The 24,648-nt window shown below is 37.1% G+C and overlaps 1 protein-coding gene across 1 annotated transcript in view; it reads right to left on the bottom strand.

Moving 5' to 3' along the window:
* Window positions 1-24,297, bottom strand: part of LOC100746146 — a 160,415-nt gene extending 136,118 nt beyond the window's left edge. Inside the window, exons 1-2 of the mRNA XM_003491140.4 lie at window positions 24,023-24,297; window positions 15,334-15,843 (exon numbers count right to left, since the gene is read on the bottom strand). Of these exons, the coding sequence (XP_003491188.1) occupies window positions 15,334-15,571 (238 nt within the window). The 5' untranslated portion in view covers window positions 15,572-15,843; window positions 24,023-24,297. The remainder of the gene's footprint in view (window positions 1-15,333; window positions 15,844-24,022) is intronic.
* Window positions 24,298-24,648: the final 351 nt, after the last annotated feature.

Genomic DNA, 24,648 nt, shown 5'->3' with positions numbered 1-24,648 from the left:
GTAAAAGTTGTTCAGTAATAGATTCACCAGCGGAAGAGATTGATCTTTAATAAACGAAAAAATGTATGTTCAACCGGCAGAAGACTGAATTTCAGTTTCTCTAAAATAGCGATCGATTGTGTTGCAAGAGAAAAATTGAAAAGCGTGAAAGCTAAAATATGAACATAAGTCTGCAAGAACTTAACCAACAATATTATATTGCATTTTTTATTAACGATGTATTCTTCTCGTTTCAACGTAATAATATAAAATTTATACAATAACCTAACAGCAATTACTTTTCGAATATATTGACAAAGCATTTTTTAGATATTTCATTACATTTTTTGTACACGAGTAAACTTTTACTCACACCAGCACCACAAAAAGTAAAATATTCAATGAAATATGAACAAATTTTAGAGTAAACATAGTATAAAAATAATGCTGTAATATAATAATCTTTTCTTTTTTTTGTAGATTATCGGTAGCAACATAAATCGACATACGGGAACCGGTATATTTGAGTGGCTGTTGAGGCAATAACTTTTACCCAAGAGAAATTCTCCTTCAGGAGAAGATATAAATCCCCGAAATATATTACGTTTTTCCCAACACTTCCCCTTACTTCCTTTTCATTATTAACTCTCAAAGCACGATTATAGATTTTTCAACCCAACAATCGACGAAGCTAAACGTTTTCTTCGTAACGTTGTTGGATATTATATGAAAATATTTTCTACAGAAATTTACAAATAAGGGGGGAAAAAGAGATACAGAAGATATTCGTGAAATGCAATGCATTTGTACAACTATTTTAATATAAGCATAATATTAATTATGCAACAACAATTCATGGAAATTTGCGTCGACGCGGTATTTCGTCGTTCCATTGTTTGCTATGTACACGATGCTGCTGATTATAATAGCAGATCTCGATTCTGAGAAATTAATTATGCATGCATCCAATCAGTAGTGTCATTATGGACTGTTGGCATGCTGAGAAATATGAAAAAGGTAAACTACTTGATCGATTAAAATGTACCGATGGCTAATTACGTTATTATCAAAATTAAACACAGTTGTAATATAAAACCAATTTTCTCAAGTCCTATATAAATATCAATTCCTCCATCAAACTATACACTTCATATTGCTCCTTAATTAATAAAAATATAATGGTGACTAGTTTTTCGGAAATTTATTATTGTATCGACGAATACTTAATTTCTATTTTGCAATATGTATGCACCAAGTTTACAAAAATTTCAAATCAGAAGTTACATATAGCTCTGAAAAGTAAGCTAGAAATTGCTAATTATTGAAGTCTTTTTAAAAATCTTCCTAGAAAATTCTAATGCACTGATTCGATATCATCTTGAGGCTAAAGAGACGTAGGATCAGATTATTGTTATCGAAACGCGGTTCTCGTCCAGAGGGACTTCGATGGAGAATTACGGTTGACGAGCTCATTATGGCGCTAACGAAGCCGGAAAATTAATTTATCGGCCGAGTGGAATCACGGATTGCGTTGTTTAATAGCCGCAGCGCGCAAGGGAAACTAGCAAGCCGGAAGCGTACCGCGACCGGAAGGTTGAAACTTGATTACCGCTTCGAGCAAAGATATCGTTTCTGATAACGAACCTGCTTTATCGCTTTCTAGTTGAATGCATCTGCAGATCGATGGAAAAAGGAATTTTGTTGGATGACACCAACTATCAGACTGCGATCTCGTTAAAAGGGAAATGAGAATGTTTTCTGGTTGCCCAATGAATTCGATTCCGTTCTTAGCGGTATTATTAGACAGAGTCGATTTTCATTTACATTAATCAATTTTTAATTTTTGGTTTCCCGTATTTTACACACTGTTCGTAAAAATTGAAACACGATACTCGTTAAATAAAAAGTATTCGTCGAATGAAAAATATTTATTTTCTTTCAAAGCAATGCGACAGTTTCGAGAGAATTTAAGGTGAAAACAAAGTAATAAAAGAAATGAATATAACTCATAAAATGGCTTGTGAACTAATACACTTACAATGACTCGTAAAATAATGAGAATATTAACGAAATTGCTTTGAAGTTATTTCTTCAGAGAAATGTACAATATCCACAGAATTTAATTCCGCCAAATTAATCGCAGGCAATTAGTTACGCTCTTTAATTGTTAAACTTTAGAAAAAATCAAATATTCGTTATTCTATTTAGAGACAAGAGAATTCCGTGAAAAATTACAAAATGAGATTTCTTCTGTCGTTAAATTTACTTTATCTCGTTCCACTTGACGTGACGCGCAAATCTGATAACTGATCCACACAAACGCTGCGTTTCGGTATGCAAAAGATGATAATATCTATTACAATACCCATGCACGATCATAAAACAACTTAAAGCTTAAAATTCTCGAAACAACATAATTTCGGCCAAAAAAGACATCGATTTCTAGCTTCAGAACAAAGTTCTTTCCCACTCTACGATTCGTTCACGAATTTTTAAGTTGAAGGAATGGTACTAAGACAAAGTCCGAAAATTGGTAGAATGGCTAATGAAACTATTAATTCAAAGCGATGAATTGTATTTCGTTATTTCCCCAAGCGAATCGTTTTCTAACACAATGATTGATAAAAAGAAATTTGGCAACCTAGCATATTCTATGTATCGTAAAATATTGTTTAACGATGGATAAATACAAAAGTTCGTAACAGAGTTAACTCGGCTATCTCTAAAACTGCTGTTCGCAAAACTTAATTTTCAAAACATCGATTTTTTTACACCAATTTAAAAAATAGCAAAGGGTCGATAGAGAAGGTTTTGGAAAAACAAGCCAGATCGTGTTTACGATACACGATACAGAGTTAGAGTAATTTTTCCAACAAGCGTTTCCTCTTTTTATCGCCAACGAAATAAACATCGTATCTCCGTGAAATAAAAGTCCATAATCTTCGTAACTGAGTATCGAGATTTCTGAAACGATTCGGCCAGGACTATAAAAGGAAAACGGTCCTTTTTCCGGAACCCTCTCAAAACAAATAACTGTCGAGAGTGCCGATGGGCGACTGTCGAACGGTCAAAGTGCAATAAACGCTCGAAACTTTGGCATTCGATAGGTTCGTACCCGCGAAACGATGCGAGCCGTTTCGACAAGAAACACGGTTGTGTTTGTGATCGTTCGCGTACACGTATGCGCACAGGCCCCCACATATTTCTACGTATAACGAGGGTGGGTCGGAAAATCGAGCGATAAAGATTGAATTCCGATATCCGAGTCGCTTGATTGGCAAACGAAATATTGACGGATCCAACCAAAGATTCGCTTTAATGAAATTCCCGTCTTACCTCCTCCCCCAATTAACACCCTTTTCTTTGTAAACATCTGTAATTTAATTTAATTTTTAATTAAAATCTTCTAAAGGAATTACAAAATTCATGCACAACTAAAGCATAACTGTAATTTAGAAGCAATCCTCCTTTTAATAATGTTTGACATAAAAACGAGTAATTAGAGTTTAGTGGAACTGAACCGTAAATAAGGATTAAAGCACGACATTTACAGATGGTCCTAGCTCATAAGTTAAACAGTCATCCTATAAATTTAATCTCGTTTCAAGACTACCAAGTGCAGGGTTATCCTCGTTCAGGGATACATTAAAATAAACCGAACACAGTCAGCAAAGTACACGCTGCAAATGAATGTTTACCAACGGTCTGTACTACGACTAAAGCACACGTTTCGTGTCTATTCTGATGAATCTAACGTACGTATCCTGATGGCAGGACGACAAATTTTCTTTGTTCGATCTTTCACAAGTGTAAACGATCGAATAACCGAGAATAATGAGGAGATATTTCTAGACAATTTTAACGAGGCATTTTCGGGGCTGTTAACTACACGTTCATATAATTTTCATTTATCTGTATCATCGCGTAATCTCGCAGTCGTAACTTCCACTTCAATAAATCTAGCAAAATTATCTCGCAACTAGACAATCCTATTTATGAATGAATGAAAGCTTATGATTCTCGTGTGCAGTCTCTACGCGAACACTGATTCGACGTGCCAATATTTGAACGAAAAATGTATAGTTCCATCGAAATTTTGTGCCGACTATTTCAACTTCATAGATAGTCATATCGCGAATATCCGGACGTACGAACTGCATTCGCTTTTCAAACAGTAATCAGAAAGCGCTTACGGGAAATCTATAGCACGTCTAATCCTCCATCTTTTTCAACAAACTTGTATAATATAATCCAGTTCTAAGGTACACGACAACCGAATAAAATGTTTACAAAATTTGTTCACGGCCGATTATAAAAAGGTTTCGCAAACAAAAGATAGGAGGAAAATTTTTTTGCAAAAATTCATTGCCATTTCACGAACGTGTGTTTTTGAATCTAGCGTGGCTATCGATTTTTACATATCGCGCATTGTGTAAAGGATTTGAGACCGACAAAATACGAATTTTCTTTTTAAAACGCCAATTCTATACCGTGAATTACAGATATTTCTTGCAATATCATATCGACGAACGATATGAAAGAACAGAACTTTCCAAACAGCGAATTAATGAGAGAACTCCTGGTCCGCGATAATCGTGTTAACAATGAATGAGTAAGGTGATTTATGTCGATTGTATTTTTTAGCCAAAACTTGCGCGATTCCCACGTAATGCTTTACAACGGTTCGCACTTGGCCTCAACATTTTACATCCACTTCGAACTTCAAGTTTCACCGTTCCGTGAGAAAATCACCAGAAAGTCTTTCGTTCCCGACTAATGAAATTTGAAAATCAATATTGAAACTTCAATGAAATGAAGACGACATTCATATATTGTAATAAGAAGTATCGTATACGCTAACAATAATACAAGCGGCTTTCATTCAACTTCTATAATAGTACTCCCGTTTTAATTATCAATTAAAACCGTGATTCAGAAAACGATATAAAACGATATTATAATTTTCTAATGATATTTAGTATTTATAATTATGATATAAAGTATTTTCTAATGATTAACGAACGTATTTTTGAAATAAAGTAACCGGACCAACGTAGTGAAATTTTAATAGAGGAGCAGAAGCTGCTTGAAATCTATCCCAATGACGCCATTAGACTAAAAGCTCTCCGAAATTGTAAATCAAGTAAAAATAGATGGGATCAGGTGGTAAGTCGAAAAAAGTTTTCCCGTGTCGAGTGCTTGTCGATTCCACAATCTACGGCACTGAGAACCACACCGAACATCTGGTACATGGCACCGTCCCATCAGGTAGTCGATCCAAGTTTCTTGCTGCTTACCACACCCTCTCGCCGCCCTTTTGCTACCCTTATGCGCACGACATTCTTTCCCTTTTTATCCCGCTGTCTGTGGCAATGCCGCAAGAAAATCCAGCAGATTTTCTTAGATTTCTCGAAACCACGAACCGGAAGGACTGGAATTGCAACCACGTCGATCGTCAGGTGTCAAGTGTGTTAAGCACAATTAGGAATTATCCCCATTGACTATCGTTCGATCCAATTACTCTGATTTCACTCTTCCATTCCAACATATCGTGCCGTTTATTTAAATTTCACCGATTTTCTACGAAATTACTCGGTTATAGAGTCGAAGCAAATGGCCAAAAGGGCTTGAATTGGATCTTTTATTGTAAAAATTAGTAATTGTAATTAGAGTAACTTTATTGATTTAATTGTTTCAAACGCTTTGGTTTCTAGTGGAGATTACCTGTCAGTGGCAAACGTAAACGTGTTGGAAATGAAATAAAGTTCTTCGCCGGAGCGGTCAAATAACGGTGTTTGTCCCCGTGAATATGTCAATACTAAAGTGTTTCGACGTTAACCGTGGAAAAGGGGACGCGCAGACGCACCTTCAGAAACAATATTTAATGAAACCGAAGAAAGCTTTTAAGATGGAGGTACCGGAAAGCTTTTAGTTGTATTACGACCAGAAAATTGCTTTAATCTATCCCAGTAGCACGTAATCCTATAAATGAAAAACACAATCAATGCTCGCAACGCAATTTCGTAAATTGTAGTTTCCCTTTTCATTTTAATTAACGACGTTTCAATCGATCATCTGACAATTCTGAAGCTAGCGTACATCGTTTCCTAAATTTATAATCGAATTCCCGAGGAACAGAAATAAAAAAACAAAATGTTGAATTAAATTAGTCTGCCCAAATATTCTCCATACATTCACGAAAAAAGGCAAAACAATTTAACGTATTTTGTTTCATGCATAAAATTCATTGGCATAAAAATGGCATGTTTTGTTTTACACATCGCAATAAAGAATTCAAAGCAACAACTAAAAAATTGGAAAGCAACGAAGATCAGACAGTCAAATTTTTGACGTCCACGTGTATCTGCAACGCAGCAGGGCGTAAACGCACACATGTAAACCTAAAGCCGCGATGAAATTGTGCATGCACACTTTTATTCAACATTTTATATGAAATAGGAAAACAGTCACATTTTTTACACTAAAGCTATGTTTGCCGCCTGAAATCTCGTTTTTTTTACCTTTCTCTCGATATTACCACACAGTTTTCAACAAAATACGGAAACTCGTAACTTTACAGAAGGCAGAATATTTTTCAAGTCGACATGATACCAAAAACTGAAAAATTTCCATAGATCTCCCTCTAAAATATTTCAATGTTCTCATAATTTTCGTAAAGCTTCTTTTCCAAACGCTTTCAAAGTTTATAATAACGTTGCTGCAGATTTGAACTAAAATTCATGATGACATATATTTCCACGTCGTCGTTAATTCTGATAGTGACAAGCATAAAAAAAAATGTCGGTGGATGAATCTAATTCTGTTATATCTCGAAGCTCTCGAGAATTCTTTGATTGACACCCCGTAGCTTTACCGGTCGTACGTTGCCAGTAATTGAATAATCCTGACAACAGCAATCACGTAATTGCGTGACTAACAGCGACGGCAGCTTGCACTCGCACCAGCCACGATCAACATCAAATTTCATTGGGTGGCATTTAACGAGGCTTACCGGCAAGATTATTCAAATTTCCGTTTGTCCAGAGGAGTAACTACCGGGGAGCTTCGCCGCAAGCTCGAGTACAAATAAAAGAAAAGCCGTGGCTGGTGAGACCGATAGGACGAAACAAGAGGGAACGGACTCTGATTAAATTGCTTTGGTGCAAGGCCGAGGGCGAGAAAGAGAATTTCGCGACAGAGAAACCGGTAGACGAAACGAGAGATCGAAATAACGAGAAACAACGAAAGGGAAAAGCAAAATAAAATAAAAACTGGGAAAAGAAAAAGAGGAACAATGGAGATGGGAAACAAGGGCGGAGGGAAGACTATTTTCTCGATTTAAGGAAAAGTTCAAGAGGGAATCGTTTCATTGGGGGAAAGCTTGGTGAATGGAGAAACAAAATTGTAAGCTAGCAAAGCTGAGGACTTTTCAGGAAGTTTAGCATCTGTAGACCAGTTTAATTTTGCGTGCAACAAGAAAACTTTGTTTAAGTTACCATCGTTCCTTTGCTAGATTACAAAGGAAGAAACTCGGCGAAACTTCACTGCTCGTTTCCTCCAACATTGTACGTTTTACTTTAAGCTTTCGTAAAATGTTGCGATTCGTTAAAATAATTTTTATATCGAATTATCGTCGCGACGAGGTAAAAACAAACGCTCGTTAATATTTCGCGATTCAAAGCATCGTGAAGTCTTACACACTGTAAAATTTCCAGATTATTTCGGTCATAATTTACTGTCTGCAGTACTTATTATACGAAGGACCGGCGTGTTTTGCATTCTAAGAGAACAACGACTAAGTTTACATTTTAGTAAATGCGCGATCATATTTCGGATTTCGGAGGAAGTAGCTGACGAATTGCTTTTTTATTAGAATTTTCAGTTGAAATATCTGGATGAATAGTTTTGACGTAATTGTCATTTTTTTAAATACTCTCCCAATTTTATGGTGCTGAAAATTTCCACCAAAATTTATGATCAAATATATTATACTTCAATGTAATTGTCTTTAACGACGGACCGGTGATGTACAAACAAATTGCTAAACTATTATCCGGCTTGACAAATTTCACACAGCGAGAAGCTTAATCGATCAATGGGTTTTGTTTCAATCAAGTGTTAATTACGTTAAATTGTAACAACAGGATAAAAATCAATGAGTATAAAGCAGATTAATGTCATTTCTTTACTTAATTATTAACAATAAACCTAGTGGATCCACAAAGTAATCTGTTATGAAAAAAAGGATACCTAATCTTTAATCAGACATTGGCTAATTGTTTGCCAGTAATTATTTTAATTAAGTTCTAGTGAATATCAGATTACTCAAAACGAGCTGCAAACTAATTTAACAAACATAATGTGGGTCACATGTCAACCAAATACGTTACATAATATTACAATTTTACAGCAATTAATGCCAATTATTACCGTGTATTAAATATCGCATATTCACAAACATTATTATCATCATAACCTTACATTGCAATTACTACAGCAACTAATACAAATAAATTTGCATTCGTTAAAGCAAAAATTAATAAATGCATATTATTTCATCAATGAATGCAAAGTTTCCACATCAAAGAGAACAATAAATTTGATTTATCAAAGAGGAGAAATCAATAATTATCATCATGCTATATTACCTCACGAATTTTCATCCAACATAACAAACAAAAATTTGACGACTTAGAGAATGAACATCTGTGAAGAATTATCTTCGCGGTCAAATATCTACCAACAAAGAAAGGAATCTCGGATTAAGGTAAAATTTTATCCGAATCTGCGAATTTCCAACTGCTCGGCGATTTAATTTAGAGTATTCAGAGCACTCGTTAGAAGTTAATACGACTCCGTTAGTCGCGTTTTGCCCGTTTATTTTCAATTTTCCTCCCTTAAGCTCCCTCCGCTATTTCTCTCTCTCTCTCTCTCTCTCTCTCTCTCTCTTCTCGCTCTCTGTCTCTTGGCTTCTTTCTCCAGTTGGCAACGAAAGCTTTCTTCCGCAACAGTTCTACCTCGTCCAGAAAGAGTCGTCTCGGATGGGCGCGTTTTCTCTCCTCCCCTCCCCCCAGAGAAAGCGGACAGCACTCCACGAGCGGAATTTTAAACGAGTGGATCCAGGAAATTAGGAAGATTTGATCAGTCGGTGCTGGAATTACAAATAATCTCATTATTGTGGCGAGGGTGCACTCCGCGTCGAGACAGTTGCGATTTATATTGTCGAATTTCCTCTTTCTTATCCATCGCTAAAAACGCGTACACGTGGCCAGTAAACTGAAGAGAAAGAAGTCATTAGACGATATAAATTGGCGATCGACGATTCTCGAGCAATCCTTTCAAGAAGTCTTCTTTTTCTTAATTAAGAGAAAGATTTAATAGCAACGGGAAACTAACATTGGAGCAAACATTTTTTATGGAATAAACGAGAAGAATCACGTAAGTTTGATAATTGTGAAAAATGGTTTTGTACGCTGAAAAATAGAGGAATCTCTTAGGAGTATATACTAATAAAATGATATATATCTACTGGAAGAAATTCAGGTTTCTGTAGCAACATTCTGCAAACATTCTGCATGATTTTCTCTTGAGGAAAATTGTTGTCTTTAGGGAACGGCATTGCACGCTCTTTGCCCATACACTACTCTGAATGGATCTACTAAATAAATTAAGGCAACCTCCTTGGTTACTTGGATACCCTACATTGCGAACTTTCTCCAACGTGGATTTAAAATTGTTCGCGAATGAATCGCAAAACGGCTTTTAGTTTTAGGTAAAATTTCATAATTTAAGAAAGTATCAAAGATCCATTTGTTATTCTGCGAAAGCACGATCGAAGCAGCTTAAACTCGAAGGGAATTGTTGTTAAATTCCCATCTCTACTATCGTATCTAAATAATTAACAACTTCGTTAATATTTGTTTAAAACTTTAGACTCGAAGTAGGTAGTCACCGTTTCATTGAAATTTCTCTTTTCAACTCCTATTTATAATTTCTCAAATCTAGCAACGAGTCGATGAAACCATCAGCTTCAAATCAGAAATTCACAATGAACGTAACACCACTGTTTAGTTATTTATATTTATGTTTATGATTCATCAAATGTATATTTCGATATTAGAGAAAAGTAAAGCTCGTTACGTTCCCGATAATTAATTACCTTTGATAAAACTGTGGAACGTCAACGATTTGTCTCCATTGAGAAGGCGACTTATCAGGTTGTACGGCTTACGATACGCGCCAAGAAGAAGAGTCAGCCGATGGAAGAAGAAGCGGCGGGCGAAAATGAAAATAAAAGACAAAAGGGTGAATTGCGACGACGGGCTAAAAGAAATACACACACCACTTTGTCGTCATCCTTTGGCTATCGAGCCATTCATCAATTGTTTTATAATATCGTTACGTCGTTTGTCAATGTTTTTGCTTCTGCTCCTTGAAAAATGAATTCGAAAGCCGTTTACGGTTCGACTCTGGAAACAGCTGCCGAGGAAACCACGGGTCTTTTCGCAACTAATCGTTAACCGTCCACATGGAAAATGGCTGGATTCCTTTTTCGACCGAGATTCTAAGCTCTACGTGCGATCGTGCTTCGGTGGCAAATTGAAGGAAATTTCTCCTGTTTCTTTATTGCGAGAGTAATAGGATTTCGTTGAGTATATGAAGAGTGTTTGGGAACTGATAAAAATTCGACTTACGAATACGTATCTGGTTTAGAGTGTCTGAACCATTTGCTTGAAATCGTATGAATAAAATTGGACGGACGTATCTGAATGCCTTTCAAGGATGACTGTATCCAGTAGAGAAAGCAGAAAATTGTACGAAGGGAAAAAATACGTGTGCAAGCTTAAAAAATGAGATCTGCCGAAAATGATATATTTTAAGTAGCATTTAACGCCTCGTGTTAAGCAATAAAACGAATAGCGAAACTCCAAATTCCCCGGGATATAACCGGAATGTGGTCACTGTATGATTCGCGCATTGATATACAGTTTAGTTACTTGTTCGTGACGTAATTTGATTACTTTAAAGACTACCATCATGCTAGTTAGCACGAAATTGCGGTAATCGGTCAATTAGCGTGGTTTAATCATTTGCAGATCTGCCAATCAGTACACCCTTGTACTCGATTGAGATCAATACGCGACATAGAATTGGGCTTAACGTTACAGTCAACATATAATGCTGATCATTAATGCGAATAGCACTATATAATCCTGTCAAAGCACTCTGTACCGTTCGATTTTAACAAGACATTATACCTTCCCATCGACACGTCGAAAATTCGCGAAACACGAATCTCTAATTTAAAAAGGAACGAAAATACAATATTAATTTTCCAAATAACATACGAATATCTACCAATATTAGCCACTAGCAATATTAAATTACATAATTACCGATCTGCCGACTATTAAATCACGTTAACCTGTATTTTCCCCTATCGTGTTCGCAATCATGTTGTCCTAGTTTCAACGAGTAGGAGATCAGTAGTAACAGTATGAGCATAGTCAGACGGAAAAGTGGTAATGTCTCGCAACGTAGCACCGGCTCGTCGTTATTTCGCAACGATGCCGAGCATTTTATTTAATGTCTATCATTAATCAACGATCCATTGGAAATCAGCGTGCTCGTCGCGATTCTTACGAGGATTCGTCGGCAGCGGAACGAAAACCGACCGATGACGAAGATAATAAGGACTCGTTAGCAACCCTGGTAGATTTTGCGGAAGACCGAGCTCGCTTCCCAGGCCAAATTCTACCAACTTTTTCCGGCCCGATTGCGCCCGCTTCCGCACGCTCTGCGAGATCAGCTTTTTAAAATGCCGGTAATTTCCATTTTTAACGAGCCAGGATGGAATCCCCAGGCGTTACGTCAGATTTATCTTCCCCGCTCTAACGGGTCTGATCGCATAAGGGAAATTAATCGTGTGAAACTGCAGGGAAAACCTCCGCTGGGCTTTTCTAAGGAAAGAAAAGGAAATGGACTTTTGTTGGCAAGTGAAGAAAACGACGTATCATCGACCACGAAGATAAACTCGAGAAGCCTCTTCTAAGTTGCGATATGTTACATTAACGTTCCTTTTAGAAATGACGAGACGATAATTTGAGAAGTAACGACGACCAGAATCATTATATAATATTATGTTATATCGTATTAACGAGAATTTGTCTTTAGTTAGAGATTTAGTTTAGGTCGATAAATCTTTTCTTCCCTCGTCTCTATTTCTAGATAGAGATCAATTTTCGTAATTCTCTAGAGATTGTCATTTGAAAACAACTAAATCGCTATATGGTTTCTTAAACATTCCTGGAAACTTTGCACACGAGTTTGATTTCCCGGTAGGTGGATTTCTCTTACGGTTGCTTCAAGAATCCCATCCGTGCTGGTATGTCAGATCGTGGAGACGAAGAAAAAAGAGAAAGACAACAATGCCGAACAGCACAAGACTCTGATCCCAGGGGGATACAGGAGGAAGAGCATCCGATGTCTCACTTGCAACTTGGGCTGACCCTCTCCGTGTGTTTTCCTTCCATTCATCGAAACTGGATCTCAGTTCTGAACATCGCCAAGAAAACAACGGGAGAGAGTGAAATACAGAACTTCGGTCTCCGAGTTGAAAGATTAACCCAAGTTTTGAGATCATTGTGAAAGACTGTGGCCATATGGACGAAAGAGATAAAACGTGGCTCGAAGTACTGTTCTTTTATAATTGAAAAGCAATGTCTTGATCATTCCATTCAGCTTCTAAAGGTATAAGAAAATAAGCCTGTCCTATCCGAAAAATCGAAGAATCGCACACACCCACTTACATCGTTAATCAGTAGATAGTAGCTAGGCTACAAAAAACTAAAACTACAAACTAAACTACAAAAAGGAACAGAAAACGTAGCGATAAACTGATGTGTAACGTCGGCACGCCCATACAAGGATACACGTACGACGTACATAGAGCGGATGGCAGGAAAAAAAATCTTGGACCACGGCAAGGAAAGTAAGAAAAAGGGAAGCAGACGAGGAAGACACGGGCGCCGAGAACGTAGGAGAGCCAAGAAAAGAAATAAAAGTGAAAAGCTCCTGGTCGAGCGAGCGAGACGAGACAGCAAGGGAAATAAAAAGAAATTGTCATCGTCCGGGTGGTTGCAACCACCCTTGTAACCGTGCCCCTTTCTCTCGAGCTTTCCTCGACCCCGCTTTACAGCCACTGTCATTTGTTTTTACGTTCGCTCGACGCCGTTCCTGAAAATCCTTCGCCTGTCGCAAACGCTATTCACCCCTCCTTGTCCTGCGAGATTTCGTCCTAGAGTTGAGAGACAACGTGGGCCCGCTCGTCGAGAAAAGTTCAAACGCGGTGGCAATCTCCGGGATCCCCTCTCTTTTCTTCTTACGGAGTAAGAAGAACGCGCAAAGCTGACAGAAAATTTCGAAGTCTCTAGATAAAGGTGTCCCACCCTCCCCTGCCGCCTCTTCTGTTGAAGTTGCCACGAGTGGGCACGCTTTCTCAGAAGCGCGGAACGCGTGCGAGAACTTTCAGCGATGTTTTCTATATTTGTCAGTGTTGAACTTACGAGGAAAGTTTTCGGATGAAATTCTGTTCAACTGCAAGATCAACCAAGGATCTCGGCCAGGATTAACTCAGCTGGGATATTGACTTTGTGAAAATGTCTGATAGACATCTGTAACGTTCAGACTTTCTAGGAAACTATTCCCCTAGATGATTTACCTGAGATCGTCATGTTTTTCCTCGAAACGTTCTTTAAAAAGTTTGACATTTCATTTTAGATTTCCTCGGTCGAGGATAGAATTTTTGGAAACTTCAAAAAGTATTTCCTCGATCGAGGAAAGAATTTTTTGGAACGTTGAAAAGCCACCATGACATTAAAAAGATGTGTAATTCAGTTTTTTAAATTGGGCGACAATTTTATCGAAGAGCGAAAGGTTTTATAAAAGAATGAGGCTGATGGGAGATCTTGAAGATCTTTTGAATAGAGGTTTCCTGCTTGAACTTCGCGAAAAGTTTCATGAGAAAATAGAGAAAAAGGTTGAGGTTTGGCGAACGCTTGCCAGAAAGATAGAAGTTGAAGACAAAGGGTATCGCGTATTAATTCTGTCAGACTATTTAATTAGCAAGGCCTAAGTATGGAAGATAAGAGTTTAATGAATACAGATAGTCTTGTAATCCTAACAGTTTTCCTTTTCCACCTTATCTGCTTCTTCGTTCGTTGTTAAAAGAACAATGGGACGAAGTGAGAATCTCCCAGCAAGAATAAAATTATTACTTGTTACCGAATTTCTCTCACCCCTTTTAGTTTTTAGCTATCCAGATTTTATCAAAAAGTTTCACTAAATAATACAGAATAATTTCATCACGTCGTCAAATATTACTTTCCAGAATATTATTTCTCTTGTAGTATCGTGGATAGATTGCCTAAGAAATATCGGGTGAACCATAAAGAATGTTGCGAGAAAGCCTAAGTGCCGACAGGCCAAAAAGGTCTGGAAACTTCAATGGGCCGAGAGGCCCATCAATGTTTCATCAGTCCTTCAATCGAATAGTTACGCGGAAGAAGGCCTATGTGACCATGACCGCGGACAGTTACGGAACACGTACGTGGTGAGGTTATGAGAAGAGACAAAGGGATGCTTACAGGAGAAGGACGAATTAACAGGCAGTCGTTAACTGAGAGTCGAGTTGCGAGGAGTGGAGGGTTGAGTTGCCAAGTTGTTATGAGTCGTTAATTGAGAGTCGAATTGTGAGGAGTGGAGAGTTGAGTTGTCGAGTTGTTATGAGTTGTTAACTAAGAGTCGAGGTGTGAGGAGTGAAGAGTTGAGTTGCCGAGTTGTTATGAGTTGTAAACTATTAGTTGTGAGTTGTGAATTATCCATTTAGTTGCCTTAATTATAGCACATTACTGCAATTAGTTCACGTTAAATAACTATCGTTTCCTGCTTATTCCATTGTAAATAGATCCATCTATCAATAAACCTATCATATAGGATAGAAATCATTGGAAATCCCAATTTCTAATATTTCTGAATAGATAAATCCTATACTCTAATAGGCCTATTCGAAAATTATGAAATCTAAGATCTCTGCTTCGTCGTATTTTCAAAGCTTACTTAACACGTTTGAAAATAGCAAGTTCTTATAGTTAAAACAAACATGTGTATCTGAAGAGGTTTCAAATATATTAGAGTCACTGATAGATGTTCTACCTACTCATGTTTCACTCGCGGTGTTAATACAATAATTACTACTTTATATTACATTTCGCCATATCACTTATCAACTAGATCATAACAGAGCTCCAAATTAATCCTGCAAAAATTACATCGGTAAAAGGAAAAGCTACTCACTCAATGTTACGTTGGGAGGTGCCACGATCTTCGGACAGACCAAGAAGAGCCCCAAGTTGAATCGCACACTCACGACATTGGCAAAGTTACGTGGTTGAAAAGGACTATTCAATTTTTCCTCGGTGTGAAGCCAAGCAGGACCGACGAGCGCTGTGCTGAGAGCAGCGAGCGCCGCGATTCCACAAACCACGCCACATCTGGTCAATCTGATGCCACCAGGGCCACCCGAGCAGCACATCTTCGTCTATGGGATTCCGCACTCTCTTCAGGAAAACATTCTACATAATCTATGGAATCATCTCACCGATTTCAACCATCCTCTCCTTTCTTTTCGGCTAGAAACTTCTCGCGAACTTCGACACATTCTTATACGATTTGTTCTCAAGTTCAATACACTGTCTTTCTTCCTGCGTCACTTTTATACTTAAAGTTTCACGTATTCATCATAGTGCGTCCTTGAATACAAAACGACGCTCCTGGAATGGTGTCTTATTGTTTCCGTTAAGCATCCTAGAAAGAACAAAATGAAAAACAAAGTTAGTACTTCATTGAAATCATAATTTAAATAAATAAATTTATATATACATTTATTTATATTTATATAGGTAAATATTTCTCAGTGATTTCTCCTTGCAAAATTTTTGATATTATAAAAAAACAATATTACATATTACATATCATGATTGTTAAAGAAGATGAATATGAATATGATAAAGGCTTTCGATTTTCACAGCGAGTCTAAACGTAGGATGTTTCAAGCCGGTGGCCATTTGTCGCTCAGCTAACGATACTGTCGTTCTCGTTCGACGAAAGCGAATAATCCGACCACGATAAGCGAGTTATCGAGGTACCATCGAGTTTGACTTTATCGTACGCCTCTTGGGAACCGTTCTCGTGACCGTCGCGTGCCACCGCCGTTTAATTCGCAATGAGAATTCTCGCGGTTGGTGCTCAACACTGATTCCCACGTTGAAACGAAAGTTGTAGTCGCGAGCAAATAATTGATTGAGGAACGTTTGCAATCAAATTGAAAGTTTTCCCTGTCAAACGCTGTCAGCACGTCAACATCAAATAATTTTTTTCTTTCGTGCAAAGCAAACTAAAAAGCGTTGACGTTATTGCAACGGTATAGAGTTACTTGATACTCGTTTAACTTTGCTTTTTCATCCAAATCCCATCTGTGTGGATTAAATAAAAACAGTGGAAATAAAATGAAAAACAAAACGAAATGCCTCTGAAATAAATATTTGTTATCATTTCCTAATATCTGATAGCGTTTCGTTTCGACCAATCACTCTTACAGAAAACGAAATGCAACGTAAAACTGATCGATGCTACAGTTCTGACGGGACGGCCGTTCATCGTTTTCGAAACTGGCATTCGGTTGAACAAAGAATAGCGCAGCCGGTTGTTTACCGGATCAGAAATGTCACTGAGCTAGTTTTATCGATGCTGGTGTCGGAACAGCGGATGTTCCGACACGGACGCGTACGGAATTCGTTGACTGTGAAACAGATCAGACTGACAACGGTCCGGATAGATGAAAAAGGGGGATGGAAAAAAACCACCGCGTGAATTTGTTTTAAATGGCAAGCAACGCTAACTACTGCGTCCAACCGCTTCATGAATGACAGACATATGCCTGGATTCCATTTATCCTTAATATTCTCGAAGAAACCTGATCCAATCTAAATTTTTATTCCACTCGTTATGGATAAAATCTGGATTTATCCTGTTCACGGTTCAATTCCCTCTGGTACGAAGCTTGTTCAAAGCGAGAAAAGATAATGAAATTCTTGTTAGAATTGGGGATTTGTACGATAAATTAACACCGTTACTGATATTCCAGAGAATCAATTTTAATACTAGACGATTGTCGAATTTTTCACCTTTTGGTCCACTTTGTGCGGATATTATCATAAGACTCTAAGAATTTCTACTACTTCTCCTTTCACAAGTCCTTTATTTGATAAAATATATGAAATTAACGAACACGTCAATAAAATTGGTATCAGCAGATTACGTATTGCAACTTTGTTTATATTTCGCCGATAATCATTATTTTATGTGTATTATTTTAGTAGATAACATACCAAGCGGGCCAATATTCCTGAACTTTCTCCAAACACGTCTTTCATAGAATGGCAAACATAAATTATACCATAAAACCATCTGTTCCTCGACACGGTTGAAACAGCATCGAGGAATGCCGTTTCGATTTTAAGTAGAAGCGTTTGATACCTGTCGGCTCGTATTTTTCACACTTGGCGTAATTTTACGATACAATGAAACCGCAGCTTATAACCGGTGACCTGATGTTTAAGCGACGCGCATGCAGCGGAATAAAGCTTTTTCGAAACGGCACCGGGTGGCATCGTAAACGGGAATTTACTTCCGCGAGAATATTTCCGTCTTCGTAAATATAGCCCCGGCGACTTCCTGTCGTCGCGCAAATTTCCGTCGAGAAGTTTACACCGTTCGCTCGTTCTAAGCAGCTGTGCCACCAGCACTCATTGAAATCCACGGATTTTCGGAAGTTACGCCTCGCAAATTGCCCCGCTCTCTTTTCTAACCGTCGTCGTCCACGTCCTAGCTGTCGATTCAACTTTTCGATCGCGTTAACCCACTTTCTCTTTTTTGTTTATAATTTCGGCGAACCTTCTGAAGAATTACGGAAGCTTCATTAGCAAGAGGCAACGTCGATTTATCGACGAGTATTTTAATGAGCTCCTTTTAAAGGGCAATTTTATTCCTCTAACTGGGTCACCAGGAAGGGAACGAAACGAAACGAAAGAGACAATGACAATGAAAGATTCCTTATTTCTTCGAAGCACTAACAGCCGGGGAAATATCAGAGATTCCAGATATTAAAGACTTAGAAGCAGAAAATGGTGATCCTATCGATCGGAGGATAACGTAAAGCACATAAAATTACCGAGTCGTGGAGCAAAGAGATGGCTCGGTAAAAGGTGTCGTCACGCTCGTGCTCATTTTCCAATCGGACGTTTATTATTTTTGTCCCGATATAAAAATGAATATTTATGGTCCGTTATAAAAATAATTATCCGATAATAAGAATGAGTTTATGGAACATCATCGCAAAGTCGGTACTTCAACTCGAGAAATAAAAGCTTGGTAGAAAAATGGATAGTCGCGAGTATGATGATTTACTTTCTTTACGAACAATTAATTCATTTCACAGGCTAATGAAAATATAAAATATGGTATTGCCATTATTGTTTCGTTTTTTCTGGTTTTCTCGCTCATAGACGATATCGAGGAGTACTAACAAGAATCCAATTAAATCGAACACATATCGCAGACTTTGGAATATAAGAATCCTATTGCTCGTACTGTTCTCTATTATTCGGTTATTCCATACTCGTGCACGAGAACGTGAAGTAATACGAAAAAAGAACTCAAGTTTCCTCTGAGGCCCGACCGAACCACCCACGATGTGGGAAATGTGGTGGCGATAATGGTATCCCTCCTAGCATCCACATACCGCGATCACTAGCTGGGAGGTAGGCAGCTTTTTCAACCACCGCGATAACGGCAATTGGAATTAATTTCTTCGAGAGCGGGCAAACGTTTTAATGGTTTCTCTGCATAACTAAAAAACCATTAACGGTCTGCACCTATCGTTTTCCCCAGACCGCACTGTTCCATCCAAGAATGACGCGTTTTTCAACTCTCTCCAAAACGATTTCTGCTTCTCGTCGAAATTCGCGGCTTCTTCCATTCTAGCTCGACAAATATTCAATTTTATCGTGTTACTTTCTCATTTACAATATACCTCCTGCCTCTACAATGAAAAAATTATATGTTGAATGCAATTTAAGACAAAGAAGATAGCTCAGCTCAGTGAAAGATTTCAACGATATATTATTTTGAAACAAATTCTTTGTTTTATTTTTGTTTTCTTCTCGTTTTCTATAGAAAGAAAGACAATGTATTTGCTTTAACGTTAATTAATTTAACACGTGTAAAAAATCTGTAGGTATAGATAAAGTAGTATTTTCATTAAAATGGTCATGTGATGAATATACTGTATACATTTGGCCCTGTTCAAAGGAAATAAAGTAACCTAAAAATCATGGTTAAAAGACGTAATTAAATCTTCACCATATTTCATGCAGCTTTCATCTCTTTCAGTCGAAATTCATTGGTAACTAGCGAGGGAGAAGTTTTCGTTCAAAAGCGTAAGACAGTTTTTCCAGGTCCCGGTGAAGAGCATTCCAAGAAAGCGAGAGAACATTAAAGAACGTTAGAACAACCGTCGGCATTCGCTCAGAAACCACTGTGGGATTTTTCAACTTTTCTCATCGGAACGTCGAACCTGTCGTGACAGCCGCAAACTTTTTCAACAAAAAAAAACCGATCAGAAAAAGGGAAACAAGGGTGTAAAAAGAAAGGAAGTCGAGGGGCCGCGTGTCACTCGTGAAAGGTGAACGAAGAAGGCGAGAGCAAGCTTGGCACTGATCTTTCCAGGCGTGAATCGTAGTGGGTTCGAACTTTTAATTACCTGATACTTAAGAAACGGTCTACGAAAAGAGAGAAGAAAACGAGAACGGCGGAGAAAAGGAAGAGGAAAGTTGGAATAAAAAGAAGCGAATAAAATGGCCCGCGAAACGTGCAAGCCTAGGAGCGGCTTGCGTTTGCGGAACAGACTTAAATAACCACTCGAAACTGCTTCCTAACAAGAACGAAAATCTTTCGAGTATCCTTCTCGGACGAGGCAGCAATTTGAACTTCGAACGCTGCAACGCTCAGTTTTTTTCAATTAATTAAACCAAAAGTATTGAGAAGCCCCGGTCGACTCGTATAAATTGCAGCATGAGAAATGATCCTGTAATTGGAAACTATTTTTTACATCGGTCGTGGGGGAAAAAATATGAAAACTGTTGATTCGCAAAAAGCAAACACGTTATTGGAAAAATTCCAATACGAAGATGGGAAAGATGAATTGAAAGATATATTCTCCGAATGTTTCATTCTTTGTCGTATATGATTTTTCTTCTCGTTAGTTGAATTTCATAACATGCGCTCGATTTCGTCGACATGAAATTCTGATTTCACTGAAAAGATCGAACAAGCAGCTACGGATATTATATTTCTTGCTGTATTGCTTTCAATCGCAAAATGATTTCTTCCTACGTTAGATTAATGCGAGAAAGCATTTCTTGTTATTTCTTCAAAATATCCTGAACAATTTTGTACGCCATGCAAGATTTTATCTGGTTTTGCTAGAACTGTAACTCGCAACTCTCGTGAGTAATGGAATGGCAATTCATTCTTGGACAAATTCAATAAGAGTCGGTGATCAATCATGGAGTAATGCTCATCGTGAAATCATTTGTATCGTTTTATCATTAAAGATAATCTATTACGAAGAATGTAATCCGCTTTACAATGCAAGATTAATCTTCCCGCGTGAACAAGAATAAGCTGACCGCGTAACTGGGCAATTATTCTTCTATACTCCTTTTGCATTATGCATAAAAAGAAACACGAATATCGAATGAAGTATTGCAACAATAATAAATATTTCTGACATTTCTACGAAATAATCTCTAAACTTTACAAACAAGAGATCATGGAAAGAAATTAATCATTTCAGACGCAAATGCTTCCAATCTATACTGTCCCCAAAATATATTACGTGTCGTTAATGCAACGCGTTGCCGATTCCAAAATTATCAAACAGAATGAAATAGAATTAAATTTAATGCACGCAATCAGATCAGGAAATTGCTTTCATTTCATAATATCAAGTTAAAACGATCGAATGCGGCTTCTTTAAAATTCGCGATCAACGAGCAAACGCGAATCTCGCGGTTGATTTTTCGTCACCCCTCTCCACGCGTCGACTTTGTATTTCCCAGTAGACGAGTCTCGGTATATTTAATTGAAAAACATGTAATTCGTAATTTCCCAGGAGAGACGTCCGCGCGACTCCTCTTGATCGTTAAGCTTCGCGACGAGAAATCCATAGAACAATTTCGGAATAACGTTGAGCGTTCTCCTCCTCGTTTCTCTGTTTCTTTTACATTCCTTCGCTCGTATAGATTCCAACTTAAATAAATTAACGCGCACCCGAGCCGCTTCTCTTTCCGTTTACTCGTACTTATTCCTGTTAAAACGTCGATCTTCGTGCTAAGTTTACTTAGGATCGTCCGATTTAAATTTCCGACTCCAGCATTCATTAAATTGGTCGACTTAAAGGAGATGAATAAAACTTCGAATACAATGAAGTTATGATTTCTTTTGGGTCCTGGCATTTATCCGTTTCAATAGCACGAAATAACCGGAAAAGTTTTATGGATAAAGGTACGTAAGGACATTTTTCGAAATTTACGTAAAGACGATCATGATTCGCCATGTATATTTTTCATTTAAAATGTAATTTTTATACTTTGAAATTTGTTATTTTGCAAGAAGAGCTAGGCAAATGAACATAGTGGAAAACGAATAACTTTGTTCTAACGACTCGGTGACATATGAAAAGAGATTTAAACGCGACCTAGTTTTCAAAAACTGCGGAGTTTCAACGTTTTTAACATTTTTTGTAACCCATGGTAACAAAAACGTTCATTAGCACCATAAAACAAAGATTATAGCTGAAAGTACCGTGTATTGACGTTTGTAAATTACACATGAAATGTTCAAATACGAATAGAAATGGGTGCGAACTAAAAAGACGTAGTTGTAAAAATTAAAAAACATTTTCGCAGAAGGTTTAAAAAAATTCAACAAAAGAATTCTCCTTTATTAAAAAAATGTTTGAAGGAAAACATTATCGTTCGATTTAACAAGACTTAAACAAAAATGTCTAAAATCTTAACATCCACTAAAGATATTTCTATACTAATCACATGAAATTTTGTTTGCGTTTACGTTTGTTGCATTGACTTAAATTTTCCAATAAATATAATCCTTAAATTTCATGACAATTAACGTGTATGATCGTTGGCATAACGTTTTCTCGTAAGATTTTTATACTAGCGTGTTATCATATATTTCAACGCTATCATTTATCCTCTTCGCCACCATACTGACAGGTTCACAGTAAATAGTAACAGCGTAGCTCAGTTTCCGGAAATAAAAGACGTAAACAATTTGCGGGGAAAATGCGGCGTGCCTCGGCTTGCGAATACACAAGGGAATATTGAGCCGTTTATTTCCCTGTCCTGTGAATCATCTACACGGAGATAATAATTCGCCGACCACGAATTACAATTTATCTGAAAATGTTCTTTCACAGTTACAAAATTGAAAGTCACGTCTAATTAACCCGTAATTATTCAGTTCTCTATTCCCTTACTTCCTTCTGCAAAATTTATTTAAAACAGCTTAGTTTTGGTACAATTGGTAATCTTTGTTTGAAAACTTTCATTATTTCTGTTCCTAGATTGCTGCTTAATTAAAAATTTAAATGTAAAAATTGTACAAACTATGTCATAATATATGTTAGAAGATACATTAATTGAGCTTAATTAATTTGACTACTTTCTAAGTTCAATTAATCAGAAGGTAATTAAATATCCATCAAATTCCATGAATGATTAATCTTATACAAAAGAGCCCTAAGACTCATTAATTACGAAATTATTAATTTGAATAATCTGTATATGAATATGAATATTATTTAGTTAGAGATAATTCTTCAAAATAAAAGGAATTCCTTTATATATATATGTATATTACATTTAATGGTTGATAAAATGACGAGATCCTCGAAATGAACGAAATAATATGTTTTCAACATGTAAACAGAGTCCCGAATTTGTATTTCTTACAAAAAATTGCAAACACGCATGTTTACGAGATACGCATTGCAACCTACTAAACCATGTTGTTATCAAAATTATACGCGATAGGAAAACCTTTTCTATGATGTGGTCTACATTAATTAATTAATCTCTCTTTAGCTTGCTACTTTTATTTAAAATCTACAATGGTAATAATTCATTTCATTATCTAATGAATAATCCGTAGACCGGAGTCGGACTTTCGAGAGAATACCATGGTACAGAATCGTACAGAAAATATCAGAATAATATATTCATAATCCCCTGCTACACACAAAGATAAAAGTATCACTCGTTACTGTATTTCTCGTATGCACAGTATCTTCTGTTCAACTACGTAGAAAGGGAGGAATATTGCGTTCCAGCGTTGTTAAATTAATGATTCAATCAAATCAACTCTCACGTTTCGATGCATATTGTAAAAGTTCCGAAATAAATATGAAAAAGAATTCAACTATTGATTCTTGTTAAATTCGCGAAATTATTGAATTATTTCTGGTTTACTTTGATTTTCAAATAAATTTTATGAACTCCGTTTTTCATTAGTACGAAATCAAATCTTTCATTAGCATGTTACAAGCTATGGATAAAAATATACTCCAAATTTCTTGTAGTCGTTATAGTCATTATTTCATACACTCAAATACGTTAACCAATCACCGAGATTCTATTAATTCCAAAAATTATTATAGAACACTGACACCAGTTTTATCATAACAATCGATCTTTCATTCGAGCGATACAATTTTTTAATATCAATAAACCCACATAAAATGCCATAGAATCCTATATTATCGACAGAGTCTGGCGTTAAAACGTCAAAAATCTTGCATGAAAACTACTTAATTCTAAGATATCCAATTATGTGTAAAACATACCTGTACTTGAAGTAAAGTCGCCAAAATCCAGATGTGCAACGTGTATGTAGAAGTTCCAGCATTCGATCACTATCCGTCAGGAATAGTCACGTTGAACGATGCATAAATGACGTGAGTGTCTGCATAGTGGGTGGAGGTAGCCGGTAGCACATTTGGACACTGAACTGTCACGAGAATATAACACACAGCTGTAGCAGAGGTTCGCGTTGCTCGAGAAACGTCGTATCAATCCGTTCGTACTCGACGGCGGCCGGAGGCGAACTGCCCTTCGTAACGCGCGCGCCACCACCTAAAGCGTGCCAGCGATTCTATCCGAGTGATACAAGGACAGGCGAACTTGCACGAGGTTTTTGCAACGGGCTTTCTTCGGTATAAACGTGTGTGAAATCATATCACAGTATGCTTTCTCAGATTTACAACGTCTACGATTGATTAGTAAAGCTATTCTGGCAATTCTAGTTAACCGCTATTCAATTTCAATTCCATAATCTTAAATTAACAACGCGAATATTAAGACAATCAATATACAACAAGACAATACATATATATAATACAATAACAGACAATAACAATAAGTCGAAGTATGAAACATGACGCATAACAAGCTATTGGCATCATATTTAATT

The sequence above is a fragment of the Bombus impatiens genome, unplaced genomic scaffold (genome assembly GCF_000188095.3).
Source record: "Bombus impatiens unplaced genomic scaffold, BIMP_2.2 scf_0517, whole genome shotgun sequence".
Classification (NCBI taxonomy): domain Eukaryota; kingdom Metazoa; phylum Arthropoda; class Insecta; order Hymenoptera; family Apidae; genus Bombus; species Bombus impatiens.
The sequence above is the reverse complement of the archived record's forward strand: the minus strand, read 5'-3'. Positions and strand labels throughout refer to the sequence as shown.